General features: G+C 47.5%; 1 protein-coding gene across 1 annotated transcript; it reads right to left on the reverse strand.

The window, feature by feature from the left end:
- Positions 1-12706: 12706 nt before the first annotated feature.
- On the reverse strand, positions 12707-14482 carry LOC127765905 (uncharacterized). The gene has a single exon (XM_052290875.1). It carries the CDS (start codon positions 14348-14350, stop codon positions 13268-13270), a length of 1083 nt encoding a protein of 360 aa, XP_052146835.1. The 5' UTR covers positions 14351-14482; the 3' UTR covers positions 12707-13267.
- Between the last annotated feature and the right edge of the window lie 385 nt (positions 14483-14867).

The following is a 14867-nucleotide window of genomic DNA, read 5'->3' on the forward strand; positions in this document are numbered from 1 at the left end:
GGGGGCATCCTCATCCACCAGCGCCCTCCTCTCGCCCATCTCTCTTTATCTCTCTATCTCTCTCTCCAACTCTCCTCCGTTTTCTGTTGGCTCCCTCTCCTCCTCTCCTTCCGTTGCACGGTTGATATTTCTTAACAACATTACTAGAAATATAATTCACAGCACTGACATAGAAATATTCATGGTATATTAATGGTTACAGATATGATCCGCAAACGCACGGATATACCATTATAACATTTCACCCGAAAGTATTCCAAGGTATCGTATTTATTTAATCCCAAGAGAAGATAACCAAATACTCGGACATTAAACCCACACCATTGCACCTCTCTGGTAGGCTAGCTACACAACTATATCGGTACAAGTATAAAATAAAGTCGGTACTCAGATAATATAAATGGAATAAAATATCGAAGATGTATAAAAAAGAATATTCTATTACTTCAATGAGTCTTACAAAAGAAGAGAGAAAATCCGCTAGAGCCATACCCGAAATCTCCTGAAGACTCGAGGACTAAGAAAACTATTCTATTCCTACTCCACTAGCACTAAGATGCTACTAAACTTGAGAGAGGGAGAGAGCTCTTCTTCTTGAGTGTGTGTTGAAGTGGAGGGAGTGAAGTCCTTATATAGCCTCCCAATAACGGTTGTGGCGGTTGGAATGGATGAAAATGCCCTCCAATCATCATTGGGGAGTGATCCACACCGTCCATCGCAAACCCTGCATCGAACGGCTTCACGGTGGGTTCGGCCGAACCATGGGCTGGGCCATTCTGTCCCATTTTTGGCAGGCGGCCTCCTTAACTCCTTCCTTATCCAGAACAGTGAATTTTGGGCCTATTGGATTGTGTCAATTATTTGTTCTTGGCCCATTTATCCATAATTCTGGATCTCGACAACGTCTGATTGATTGATCGTTTATTTTTTGTCGATTCTCTTCCATTTATATGTGCTTCTCCTGCATACATGTTAGTAGCATAGTATATAGTGGAAATAGATATTTTATTTGGAAATTATGCATTGCAAGCATAGCTAGTCTTCATTAATTGGGTAATATTGACGGTCGAAATTGGTCGATAATGACTGTCAACAACGGTCCACTGCGCCCGTGGCCTCTCACCCACCACACCCGTCACCATGGCGACGCCGGTGCTGGCAGCTGGCCACCACCACCGAGCTGAAGAAGGAACTGAGGAGGATTTCGGTGGAGGTGTACGGCACCAAGGCCGGCGTCCTCAACACCGACTGTGCCATCTGCCTCGGTGATTTTGCCGACATCGATAAGGTGTGCGTGCTATCGAGGTGCCACCACGGCTTCACGACCACTGCATCAAGCGTCGACGGCTGCTTCCGTGACGTATCTAGCATTGCCAGCATCCCCCTCACCTCCCCTGGGCAGTGCCCCCTCACCTCCCAACAGCGGCGGCCTCCTCTCACCTTCCCACGATGGCGGTGTCGAGTGCGACCAGATCTGACCACTGTAGCTCAAGGGCGGCGGCAGTGGACTTCTCTCCTTCAACTCCTTGTTTCTACTTCTTTGGATTTTTTTTTGGTTATGTGGACGTTGATTTTGTTTTTGAATGTTGATTGTGCGATTGTGTTCATGTTGATCGATTCAACGGTTTAGTGGTGATTGGGAGCTGCTTGATTCATTGGATCGATTCGAGCCGATGTATCAACTCGCCTTTTTTTTAATTCTTTGGACCTCAAAGGTGCCAGTTCTAAAAACTGGCACATTTGATTTCTCTCATTAGTGCTGTCTTTTAAGTGTCGGTTGGGTAAAACGACACCTATGCGGGGTTTCCAACCAGCATTTGTGTTTTTTACTGTTAAATTGTATTCTTTTTAGAACATAGATAAGTACATATAAAGCCTACTGCACATTCTGGTTGAAACTGTTTGTTGGAAAAACCTATCAAGAAACGCTGGTATGACATAATAAAATCGATAGGCACTACTACGAAAACCATCTTTCGTGGCGGCCATATTGGGTTTTCACTAGCGGAATTTAAAGCCGCCATAAAGCCATGGCCAGTGAAAATCAAGATCTTCGCTAGCTGTTATCGATCGCCAGCGATAATTCATTTTCACTGGCGGTCGTCTTAAGCCAGCCGCTAGCAAAAATCTATTTTCGCTGGCGGTTGGCTTAAGACAACCGCCAGCGAAAATAAATTATCGCTGACGGGTTATACTGTGCCAGCCGCTAGTGCAAATGCTGGCCAAGTTAAAAAAAACGACAGATGGAGCGACAACACTTCACCCGCCTCCCTTCACATAAATTTACCCAAGCATTCAAAAATCCACAAAAAATTACATTCAAAAATTTCCATTCACCCAAGCATTCAAGCATCAAAAAAATTTGAAGTCGCCGTCGCGGTGCTGCCCCCGTCATCACGACGCCTCCCCTATTGGTGTCGGCGGCAGATCCGGCCTCCCAGGTCGTCGCGGCAGCGGATCCGGCCTCGCCCGTCGTCGTGGCGGCCGGATCCGGCCGACCCCGAGCTCATGGTGGTAGAGGCGACGGCAGCCCGCAGCGGTGGTGGCGACGGCAGCTGGCGGTGATGGAGGAGGGAGAGTGAGAAGGAGAGCCCACGGCTGGATCCATCACCCGCGTCGTTGTCATCGCCGAGACTGGCTGCCGCCGTCGGGTCCGTCGCCCGCGCCGTTGTTGTCGCCGAGACTAGATGCCGCCAAGCCCGCCGGATCCGTCGCGCCAGCACCGTCCCCGCCGCAGAGCCCAGTCACCGCTGCCACCCGTCCCCTTTGCCGCTACCGGAGCCGTCATCGCCTACGCCATCGGTGGAGAGGGATGAGGAGAGGGCTGCGCGTCAGTGGGGAGGGAGGAGGAGGGAAGAGTGGATCTGGAGGATAGAGTGGATATGGGAGAGGGGAGAGGAGGGGATGGGAGGGCAGTGGCAGCGCAGGGAGCCGCCGGTCGTCGCCGTCGCCGTCGCCGGTGGGGAGGCCGAGAGGGAGGAGGGGATAAGAAGAGGAGGGGATGTGGAGAGAAGGAGAAGAGGATGAGGTAGGTGGGTGGTTTTAATTTGACCAGATATTTTTGGTATGAGCTGGGTTTTCTCTGGCAGTTCTGTTTATTGGCCGCCAGGAAAAATTCGACCGCCAGTGAAGATTATCTATTTTCGCTAGCGGCGCACCTAAGTGACCACCAGCAGAAATTGTCATATTTTCGCTGACGGCAGTGTTAGATGAGCCGCCAGTGAAAATTCATTTTTGCTGGCGGTTGGTGCTCCCCATCCCCTCGTTACAACTTTGCTGGCGGTTTTTACATTTTTCCGCTAGTGAAAATAATAGGCCAATGCCATGAAAAATCATTTTTATAGTAGCGAGGTCTGAGGACAATCTGAACTTAGTTGAACATTGGTAGGATGTGATTGTCAGGTAAAACGATTAATCAAGAAATACGAGTATGTACGTGAGAGTTAGTAGTAAAAACTTAAACCCTTCCCCACAATAGCCAACTTGAACTTAGTCCTCTTTCCTTGAAGATAAAAAGACCACATTGAAAATCCCATCGTTTCGCTCATACTTATACTTATCCACTTATCCGTACAGCTTATTAACAATAGAAAGATAATTTATGGAAAAACTTTTTTTACATATACATATTCTTAACGATTCAAAAGTAAATGTTATAAAATAAACTACGATGAAAAACCATAAAATGAACTTAAAACTAAAATTTTTAGTTTATAAGTATAAGTATAAGTGGGACGATGGGGCTATTGACTATAAGTACACATAACAGTCTCGTTGATGCTGGATATAACAGTCGCATACTGTTATAGTAGTTACTTACTAGGTAACCAAGACTTGCATGGCTTTTTATTCATTATTTAGTGGTATTAGCTAAATTTTTAGCAGGCACTTTAGAAAGTGACAAATTAAAATGCACCAACAAGTAGAGCAACTCTCCACATCATACCATTGGACTACTTCAGAGGAAAGGATCTGATTCACATTAGAGAATTAGAAACATGAAAAGTATCAAGCACATGCAAAAAAGGCAAGCGAAATGGGGTTTGGTAAGCCATGCTTTGGGGGGGGGGGGGGGGGGGGGGGACAGGCCGTGATCCTTGTGCATGTGCATGGTGACTTGTGGAATTTTATTAGTTAACTTAGTTTGCTATTATAAAGACAAGAAAACAAACTTGATGATGGTAGCAGATCTTCGTTTGTTAGGTTGGGAGTTTGCTTCAAGATTAAGGTCCTTGACAATGCAGCAGGGAAAATACTTGGTTAAATGAGGAAATGGAGAATCCTGTCCATATGATTTCTTCCAAATGCACCCTGTAATGTATAGGGATATAGCATGGAGTATACATGTTCCTTCTTTTTCCTGATCGAGTTTTGGGAAAGGGATATTGCTTTGTTTTTGTTGACTTGTATTATGTGGCCACTAGAAAAGTTGATATCTTTGTGGACAAAGTTATTTTGTCTTCACAAAAAAAATCTGTCAGCTTCTCAAATCCATTTATAACTAACTACACAGGTAGGGTCATAGTTATAGTTATAGGTTAGTGAACGAATTAAGGGTTTGTTCACTTTATTGCCTAAATCAACCATACCAAATATTGACAATGCCAAATTCTCGTACATTTAGTATTACCAAAATCTGGTAGTGGGCTTTGTTTGCTTTGATGCTTTTACCAAAATTTGGTGAGTTTTAAGAGAGCTTCTAGAATTCACTAGTGAAGAAATGATCTTTAACACCGGTTGGAAACCCCCTTTAGTACTGGTTGTAGCAACCGTGACAAGCAAATCATGACGATCGAGGTTGAAATAACCAGTACTAAAGATGCATACCAAGTAAAAAAATATGTGCGATGTGGGATCCGAAATCAAAATCTCTCACCTCAGCTCTCACGAGCATTAACATTCTACCCTACTACACACATCTGACTTGGATAAAGATGCTTTCTTTTTAAAGTAACCCTGGAGGTATCTTTAGTACTAAAAATGTCTTTAGTCTGGATTGATGTTACCAACCGGTACTAAAAATAATTTTTTAGTCCGGGTTGATTTTACTAACTAGGACTAAAGATCTTCTAGCATTAGTCTCGGCTGGTGTTACCGAACACCAACCGATATTAAAGATGTATTTTTAATACCAGTTGGTAGCACCAACCGGAACTTAAAATGTTTCCAGGGATGTGGACTTTTAGAACCGTTACTAAAAGCATCTTTAGTACCGGTTTTTAATCTAACCGAGATATTTGTGATTTTGGGTACCACGACGAAAGATCAGTTCTCCAGTAGTTATTGTTAAATTTTGGTAAGATAGTAATGATTGAAGTGTGTTTAGTTTGTTGCTTTACCAAAATTTGGTATGTTGAATCTTTTCAAAAAAAATTGGTAAGTTGAAAGTGACAACAAACTAAACAGGCCCAGCCCTAAACCAAAATCTGGACACATTTTGGGTCAGTCAAATGAAGAAATGTCACCCATATAAATAATGGACTCAAACTCGCAGTGAATTCCACTAGTTCTTAATCTTTTCCCAATTCTTGAACTGAAATCTAATCCAACTTGTCAGCATGTTAGTTGACCTTTGTTACAATAAGTTTCATAAGCCTACAACTTAGTGTAAAAAATTCTAAGTGCAACATCAAGTTCAATTTTCAGAAACCACATATATTTTATCAACGAAGAATTCTTACAGAACTTGCAGGTAGTGATGCAGTTGCGTATGACAACTTCATCAACTTGCCCATTGTCTACCCACCCCCTACATTTAGCGGAGTACATGCATGGCAACTCGAACTGTTGGAAAGTGATGCAGTTGCTTATGACATGCGGGTCCAAGTTGATCAGGCAGGCTCATTTGCAACAGACTTTGTAGTTTCTTTATTAATTTTCGCTGTCAATTTTGTCATCTTTGAAATTAGAATAGTTCCTTGAGACTGAAATATTTTTTGGCAGTTTCAGCAGTATCAAATTTTGTTTTCATGGATTTTTTTTCGAAAACACAGTAAAATCGTAGACCCATAGATACCCCACACACTCACTCTTATGAACGCACATCCCACCCCTAGAAACCCCTAAAAAAACTAGGATAGGTATCCATATAGACGCACACATGCATACTTATGCGTACCTTCGAAGAATAGGCCGACATATAACTAGTAGAGAAATGATCTTTACTACCGGTTAATAAACCCCCTTAAATTAGTACTAGTTGTAGCAACCGAGATAAGGAAATCGAGACTAAAGTTTGTGATCTTTAGTACCGGTTGAAGAAACCAGTACTAAAGATACATATTAAGTCAAACAAAATAAGTGGGATGTGGGATTGAAACTCAAGATCTCTCATCTTAATCCTCACGCATGTAACCATCCCACCAACCCCACACATTTAACTTGTATAGAAATGCTTTCTTTTTTTAACTAACCCTAAAGACTTCTTTAGCACCGATTGGTAACACTAAGTGGATGCAATTTTAGTACCGATTGGTGTTACCAACCGGAACTAAAGATATTTTTGAGGACTTGGGCTTTAAGAACGGATACTAAAGAGTTTTTAAGTACCGGTTCTTAATTCATCGGTGAATTTGTGGTTTGGAGCATTGGATAAAAGATGTGTTATCTAGTAGTGTATTCATCGCTTACACCAAAAGAATAAAATAGCTGTGTAAATGTAAACACTCGTGGTCTATAATTTAAATTTGGATAGGTAAGTTCCAGTGTTCCACTATAAGGAAATCTTACCAGCCGAGCAATTTTTAATGGATTTCAATCGAGAATAATATTACATTTCCATGAAAAGAAAAATAAACAAATTTTGGTCCAATGACCTCTCGTGGTAGATATGAATGTGATAAATACTTTAATCTTGCAGTAAGATTCTTATTTGCTGATTAATCGGGTGTTATTTGATCACAGGTACATATGTATGTTTCACTCCAAGAAAAGAGTTGGAGTGAGTTGGGCCAAAATCTTTGTACAGGCCCAACTCGACAGTTCTCTTTCGTCTCTCATCTTTTGCACTATTGTTTAAACCGTAGTTAAAATTTGAATTTTAAAAAAGAATTAAATTTGAAGTTTATTTTGAGGTTCTTCATTATAGTTTATCATTCAGAATTGATTTTTAAATTGCTAAAAAACATATATAAAAAATTTACCTACAAATTATTTTTTTTACTGTGATAAGCTGCACGGCTTATAATGAGCATTTGGCCAACCGATGGAGCCGAAACCCAAAGCAAGCATTATTCCTTTTTTTAAACGGAACATTTCCTTCAAGCTAAGAATTTTCGTGTGATCTTAGGCCTCGTTTGGGAATGCAAATACTGGCCCATACCAACAAATGGACCAGAAAATTTAGTTCAATTTATCGGCCCATTTCTTGAGAGGCTAATATCTGTGGGAATAAGTTCATCTGAAGTCCCTTAATTTGTCAACGAATCCGATTTTCGTCCCTCAACCGAAAAACCAGATACAATGGGTCCCTTAACTATCAAAACCAGTGCAGATTAGGTTCCTCGGCGGTTTTGAGGGTGGTTTTGGCTGACGTGGCGCCTACGTGGCCAATTTGACTCGGTCTTCATCTGACGTGGCATTGACGTGGCGCCTACATGGCAATTCGATCCAAAAATAATAATAAAACCCATGGGACCCACATGTCAGTTTCACACACAAATTAATAAAAAATGGTGGGGCCCACGTGGGCCCCACATTTCATCCTCACCCCTCCTCTTCTTCCTTATCTCTCCCCATCTCCCCTCTCTTCATCTCTCTCTCCTCTCCTTCCTCTCCAGGCGACGAAGGGAGGCCGACGAACGCGCGTGGAGGCCGACGAGCAGGACAACACCTCGGCGGCGAGGCGTGGACGAGCGGGCGAAGCGGGTTGGCGGAGCAGAGGAGGAGCGGTGGCGGGCGAGCTCCTCGCCCTTGCAGGGCTTTATCGTCGAGGAGAGGTCGCAATCCATCATCTTCGCAAGGCGTCGCGCGGCGAGGTGGCCGGTCGCGGTAGCGCCGAGGAGCGGCCGCACGGGAAGGGGTCGTGGCGTGGAGTAGCTAGAAGGAGGCGAACGGATGGTCGGCGACGAAGTCCACCAACTTCGGCGGCGGCGAGTAGTAATCATTGCATAGCGTGAACCCGAGATCATCGTCGAACTCCTGCCCACGGCGGCGGAGCTAGAGGTCGTTGTGGGTGTCGTTGCTCGTTGTCGCCTTCTACGGCAGGTGGAGCACCTTGAAGCCGTCGTGGTAGGCGACATGGTGGTAGCTTCCCGTCGGCCGCTACATGAAGGAGACCACGACAGAGCTATCAGCAAACACACACGATTTCAGTGGCTATCCTAGCTTGTCTGACGGTTTCAGAATGATGAACAGTGTCTGACGAAAAACGACAATGCAGAAAACCAGAGAAGAACAACGTTTTGGTGCTGCAATACTGCGCAGCTTTTCTGAGTTCTCTTCTTCCTTTTATTCTTCTCCACACAGGAGGTTGTTACATGCGCGATCTTGCCGGATCAACGACTAACCGTGCCATCCCACGATCCGATCCCTGCTTGATCTCTTCTACTACCGAAACAGAAAAAACGATAACTAATCCCTGCTCCAGCGCGATGTCGTCGATGGCTTCCACCCAGACCAGCTCCCGGTCCACCTCCACGGAGCGCTCGACGACGCCGGACTCCACCTCCTCGTCGCCGGCCACGCTCGTGGTCTGTCCAGTCCTCTCCATGTCTCGGCGTCGAAGTGGAGCTCCTGCACGGCGACGGAGAGGAGGCCACCGATGCACTGCGCGAACCCGTCCTGGATGAACGCCTCGTTCTCGATGAAGGAGAACGTCCCGCCGGTGACCTCGGCGATGGTGTGCATCGCCATTGCATCGTGGTCCTTGCCGAAGCCGAACGTGTGGACCGGCGGGGAGCGGTCGCCACGGCCGCAGCCGTCGGTGCACACGAAGGACGGCGGCACGAGCGTGTCGCAGTTGGCGTCACGGCCGCCACCTCCTCCTGCTCCGGCGCCGCTGCGCAAGTCGGCCAGCGACGACCGGGAGCCGCCACGTGTGCCGCTGCCTCTCCGTCACCTGGAGAGAGAGGAGAGGAGAGTGGGATGAAGAGAGGGGATATGGGGAAAAGAGGAGGAAGGAGGAGGGGTGAGGATGACATGTGGGGCCCATGTGGACCCCACCATTTTTAATTAATTTGTGTGTGAAACTGACACGTGGGTCCACGTTGACGACACGTCAATGCCACGTCAGATGAAGACCGAGTCAAATCAGCCACGTAGGCGCCACGCCAGTCAAAACCACTCTCAAAACCTCCGAGGGACCCAATCTGCACCGGTTTTGATAGTTGAGGGATTCGTTGTATCTGGTTTTTCGGTTGAGGGACGAAAATCGAATTCGTTGACAAGTTAAGGGACCTAAGATGAACTTATTCCAATATCTCAATATCTGTGTATTGTTTACTTCCGAAAACATACCTTTTCTTATAAAAATTCTTATGTCGGAAATGTATAGGGATATTGTGTGGAGTATATACGTTCCTCTTCTTTTTCCTGAATTTTCTTTTGTGAAAGGGATATTTTGCTTTTGTTTTTATTGACTTTATGTGGCCACTAGAAAAGTTCATGTCTTTGTGGACAAAGTTATTTTGTCATCTTCACACACACAAAAAAAAAAAAAATCATTCTGCCAGCTTCTAAAATGAATAACTAACAACTCCCTTCTTAAAAAAAAAACTACTCCATCAGTTTAATATTATAATACTTTCTAGCATTGCCTATATTCATATAGATGTTATGTGCATATATTCATTAACATATATATGAATGTGGACAATGATAGAAAGTCTTATAATATGAAACGGAGGAAGTAACCTCGTACTAGGATGTTACATCTTAGTACAATAAATTTCGACATAGGCTGTGTTTAGTTTGTGTGCCAAATTTTTTTAAGTATACGAACATATATTTGAAGTATTAAACGTAGACTAATAACAAAACAAAAACAAATTATAAAATCCGCCTGTAAACTGCGAGACAAATTTATTAAACCTAATTAATCTGTCATTAGCAAATGTTTACTGTAGCACTACATTATCAAATCATGGCGTAATTAGGCCCAAAAGATTCATCTCGCGATTTACATGCAAACAGTGCAATTAGTTTTTTTTCATTCACATTTAATGCACCATGCATATGTCCAAACATTTGATGTGACGGAAAAGTTAGAAATTTGAAGAAAATAGTTTGAATCTAAACACGGCCAAAAGCAACCTCATACTAGGATGTCCAGATTCGTCTTAGTATGAGGTTGATTTTTTTGACGAAGAGAGTACACGTGTAGAAATTAAGCTAGAATATGGACACATTTTGGATCGGTCATTGGACACATTCACTGCGAGTTTGAGTCCATTATTTCAATCTTGAATAATATTACGTCACCATGAAAAAAAAATTGGTCCAATTAATGACCTTAATTCACGCTATGCTCTATCAACCTTTAATCTTACAGGTTCAGATGCATGTGTCATTCCAAGAAGGAAAAAGTACTTGTAATCGGGATAAAAAACATCCTCGAACCACAAAACCAGATATGTGATATCCTTTAACTATATAAAACTGGTCATAATAGGTCCCTCCACGGTTTTAATCCTGGTTTTATCCTACATGGCTGCTGAGTCAGCGTGGGACCCACTTAGAACCCACATGTCAGCCTCCTCTTTCTTTCCCCTCTTCTCTCCCTTCCTCTTCTCTCTCTCATTCTTCTCTGGCTTTGGGCAGGCCGGCGCCGCCGCGGAGGGAAACTCCACCATCTACTGCGCCTCCGCAACCAACTCCTCCGCCAGTGGTTACCGCGCCGTCACGCCATTCGTCAGCTTCTCCCAGGTATCCGGCGGCGGGGAGGCTTTGTCTGCGGGCTGCAGGTCGGGGGATGCGCGCTCTTCCGCTGGCCCGCCGCGGCGCCTTGGTCAGCTCAGGCGGGTGTACAACGGCCCGGACCAGCTCGTCAAGCTCGCCGTCGGGGACGGCCATGTCGCAGCATACGACGCTGAGGCGCGGGCCATACGATGATGGCGTTCGCCTCCCTCGTCTCCGGCGACGACTTCACCTGCGCCATGGAGACGAACACCTCCGCCGTTCGGTGCCGGGGCCCACGCGGTGGCGCCGTGGAGGCGGGTTTTCTCAACACCTCCATCTCCACCCTCACCGCGGGAGGTTCCCGCGCGTACGGGGTGAGGAAGAACGACGGCGGCGTGCGCTGCTCCGGCGGTGGTGTGCTCGCGCCGCGCGAGGACCTGTACATGGATGGCCTGGCCATCGGCGACTCCCACGCGTGCGGCCTCCCCCGGCCAAACCACACCGCCACGTGCTGGAGCCTCGGGTGCGACACCACCACGCTCTACTACCCGGCGGTCAGCACGACGTTCGAGCTCCTCGTCGCCGGTGGTAACCTCACATGCGGCCTCGTGTCGACCAACTTCAGCTTGCTCTGCTGGTCGATGGATGGGTTGATGGCGGCGGAGGTGAATCTGCCGTCGATCCTCCCCGGCGTCTGCGTCTCTGACAACAGCTCGTGCAAATGCGGCCTGTTCCCGGACTCCGGGAGGTTCTGCAAGGTCTCCGGCGACATCATCTGCAAGGTCTCGCCGCATCCATGCGCAGGGCGGGGAGAGGAGCGGAGGTGGAGATGGACGCTGCGGCGGTGCTCAATCGACCAATCGACCAAGCCACCGCCGCCGCCGACTCCTTCCCGCGTCCTCCACCGGCCCCGCGGCGACACCCTTCCCAGGCCACCGCTCTTCGCTGCTAGTGTGCCAGGGCGAGCGCCGCTGCCAGGATGCTGACCCTGGCCGCGGCCTCCTCACCCTCGCCGCCTTACTCCCCTCGCCGCCGCCGACACTCCTCCCCTGCTCCCGCGTCGTCTCCGCTGCCGCCGCCGCCACGTCGCCGGCCACCAGACCTCCTCTCCCGCCTCACCCCGCCGGATCTCCTCCGCCTCGCCCCGGCGTCCGCCTACCCAGAGCCAAAGAAAAGTGAGAGAGAGAAGAGGAAGGGAGAGAAGAGGGGAAAGAAAGAGGAGGCTGACATGTGGGCTCACCTGGGCCCCACGCTGACTCAGTAGCCACGTAGGACAAAACCCGGATCAAAACCGCTGAGAGACCTATCGTGACCGGTTTTGTATAGTTAAGGGACCTCTCATATCTAGTTTTTACGGTTTGAGGATGTTTTTTTTAATCCCGATGACAAGTTGAGGGACCTTTGGTGTACTTTTTCTGTCCAAGAATAGAGTCGGAGAAAATTGGGCCAAAATCTTTCTACAGGCCCAACTCGGCATTTCTCTTCTGGCTCCCATTTTTTGCCCTACAGTTTATAAATCGTATTTAATATTTAACTTTTAAAACTAAAATTTGAAGTTTATTTTAAGATTTTTCATCAAAGTTTATTTTTTACATTGACTTTTAAATCACTAAGGACACATATATCAAATTTTTACCACAAACTATTATTTTGTTGATAAGACTTATAGCTTATAATCAGCATACGGACAACCGACGGGAGGCGAAACCCAAAGCAAACAATATTCATTTTTTGGAACAAAACATTTCCTTTAAGCTAAGAAAATTAGGTTTTAATTTGTGACAAAACTTGGGCACCCTTAGGCCTCGTTCGGCAATGCAAATACTTCCCCATACCAACAAATGGGCCAGAAAATTTAGTTCACATTATTGGCCAACTTCTGGATAGGCTAATATCTGTGTATTGTTTACTTCAGAAAACATACATTTGCTTAAAAATTCATATGTCAGACATGCAAGGCAAGGCAAGGTAGGATTAAAACTCTGGAGAGCAGTCGAACAGAAGAAATTGGTCAGAGTTCTCATTGTTTTCTATAGTTGAAACGACTGGTCATATTCAATTTCACTTCAGGTAGAGGTTGGTTTGGCTTGCCCGCACTAGTTTGTTCTTGCAGCAACAATTGGCGCCGAGGTACTAGGAAATGCAGAAACACAGCCCTTCCCAAGATCAAAGAGGCAAAACTGTAGTCGCAATGCCAAGAGATTTCTGCAAGAAAACTGAGCAAAATCAACAGTTTCATTAGCTTCACCATTAGTTCCAACACAGTGAACATCACAGGAGCAGCTTAATTAACATTGTACCATTATTAGCACCATACTGCATCTAAACGGCTCGCCGATTCTGAACTATTAACTACTGAACACTTAACTAGTAGCAGCAGCAAAATTCTCCATAAGATTTGGTCATCTCTGAACTAAGGTTTCAAGCTGCTTCAGTGCAACATCTTGGCACCCAGATAGACAATGCAAGCAGCGACGGCGAGCGACATGGCGGCGACCAGGTTCTTCCACCCGATCCCCGAGGCGCTGCGGCGAGCCTTCCGCGCCGTCCGGACGGCGGCGTAGTAGCGCCTCGGGCTGGCCCTGAACACGGCGCGGGGGACGCGCGCACCGCCGAGCCCTGGGCCCTTCATCGTCCGGCAGGTGAGGGCGCACACGGCGCCGCCGAGGAACGCCACGGCGAGGAGCGTGACCGCCAGGAGCGCATACACCGCGACGCCGCCGTGGCCATGCGTAGGCACGGGCGTGGCATCCGCCGAGCAATGCGCTCCTCCTCCCATGGCGGCGGCGGCTTCCGGGAGATTCTCGACGACCTTGTCTCCGGCCGTGACCAGCAGTCCGCAGAGGTCGTGCGCCTCCAGGAGCTTCGACGCCATTGCCAGCCACGGCTGCGACGCCTCGGCCGCCGACCCCGCCGCGTTCTTGGCCGCGTCCGGGAGCATCTCGACAGCCACAGCGCTCACCGTGACCAGCCACCCGTAGAGTCCCTGCAGGAGCTTCGCCGCCACTGCCAGCCACGGTTGCGAGGCTTCTACCGTGTACTCCACCGTGCTCTTCGCCACGCCGGGGAGATTCTCGACGGCGACCGCAATGGCCGCAACCAGCCACCCGTAAATTACCTGCAGGAGCTCCGCCGCCGATCCCAGCCATGGCTGCGAGGCTTCCACCGTGCTCTTGGCCACGCCGGGAAGGCTCTCGACGGCGACGGCGACCGCCGCGAGCATCCACCCATATAGGCCGTGCAAGAACTCCGCCGCCATTTGCAGCCATGGCGCGGAGGCTTCCATCGCGGACCCCGCCGCTCCCTTGGCAACCGCGGCGGCGACGGGGAGATTCTCCACGGCCACGCCTCTCGCGGCGACGAGCCAGGCCCAGAGGTGGCGCAGCAGCCACGCCATTGAGGCACCCACGGCCTCCCTTGTCACGGCCGCCGGGAGCATCTCCACGGCGAAGGCCTGGGCCGCGTGCGCCGCGCCGGCGACGACGGCCGAGAGGTTGGCGATGGGGACGACCATGGCGACGAATGGCTCGCTACACTGTGCGGCTCGCTGCTTCGTTTCTAGTACTATCAAAGAGACAGTGAAAGGATGGGCAAAAAAGGAGATGCGAAAAGACACCAAGGCACCAACCCAAGCCGCACCGGGCGAACTTTTTTTTTTTTTGAGGTAACCGACGGCAGGAGATCTGCCGGAATGCCATTGAAGAAAGGAGAATAAGTTTTACAAAGTTAACAGTGAAAAATCAGAGCTTAAAAAACAACTTGAAGAAAAACAAAAGCGAGAGCTTTGATCAAGGCGAACTGAAGAAAAGTAAAGCAGCGAGTAGGATACAAGAGGATTAACCCGAGAACCCGCTTATTGATAAAATTAGTAACTCGCGGATTGACTCATGGGTTACCTATTAATTTAATCTATAAATAAGTTTATGGGTTGATCACTTGTATCTCTATGACGCGATCATAACATGAAAACTCGTAGATTACTTTTTGTTTAACATATTAAGTAGGTTCGTGGGTCGGCTCGCTTACATCCC

Source organism: Oryza glaberrima, chromosome 3 (genome assembly GCF_000147395.1).
Source record: "Oryza glaberrima chromosome 3, OglaRS2, whole genome shotgun sequence".
Classification (NCBI taxonomy): Eukaryota; Viridiplantae; Streptophyta; class Magnoliopsida; order Poales; family Poaceae; genus Oryza; species Oryza glaberrima.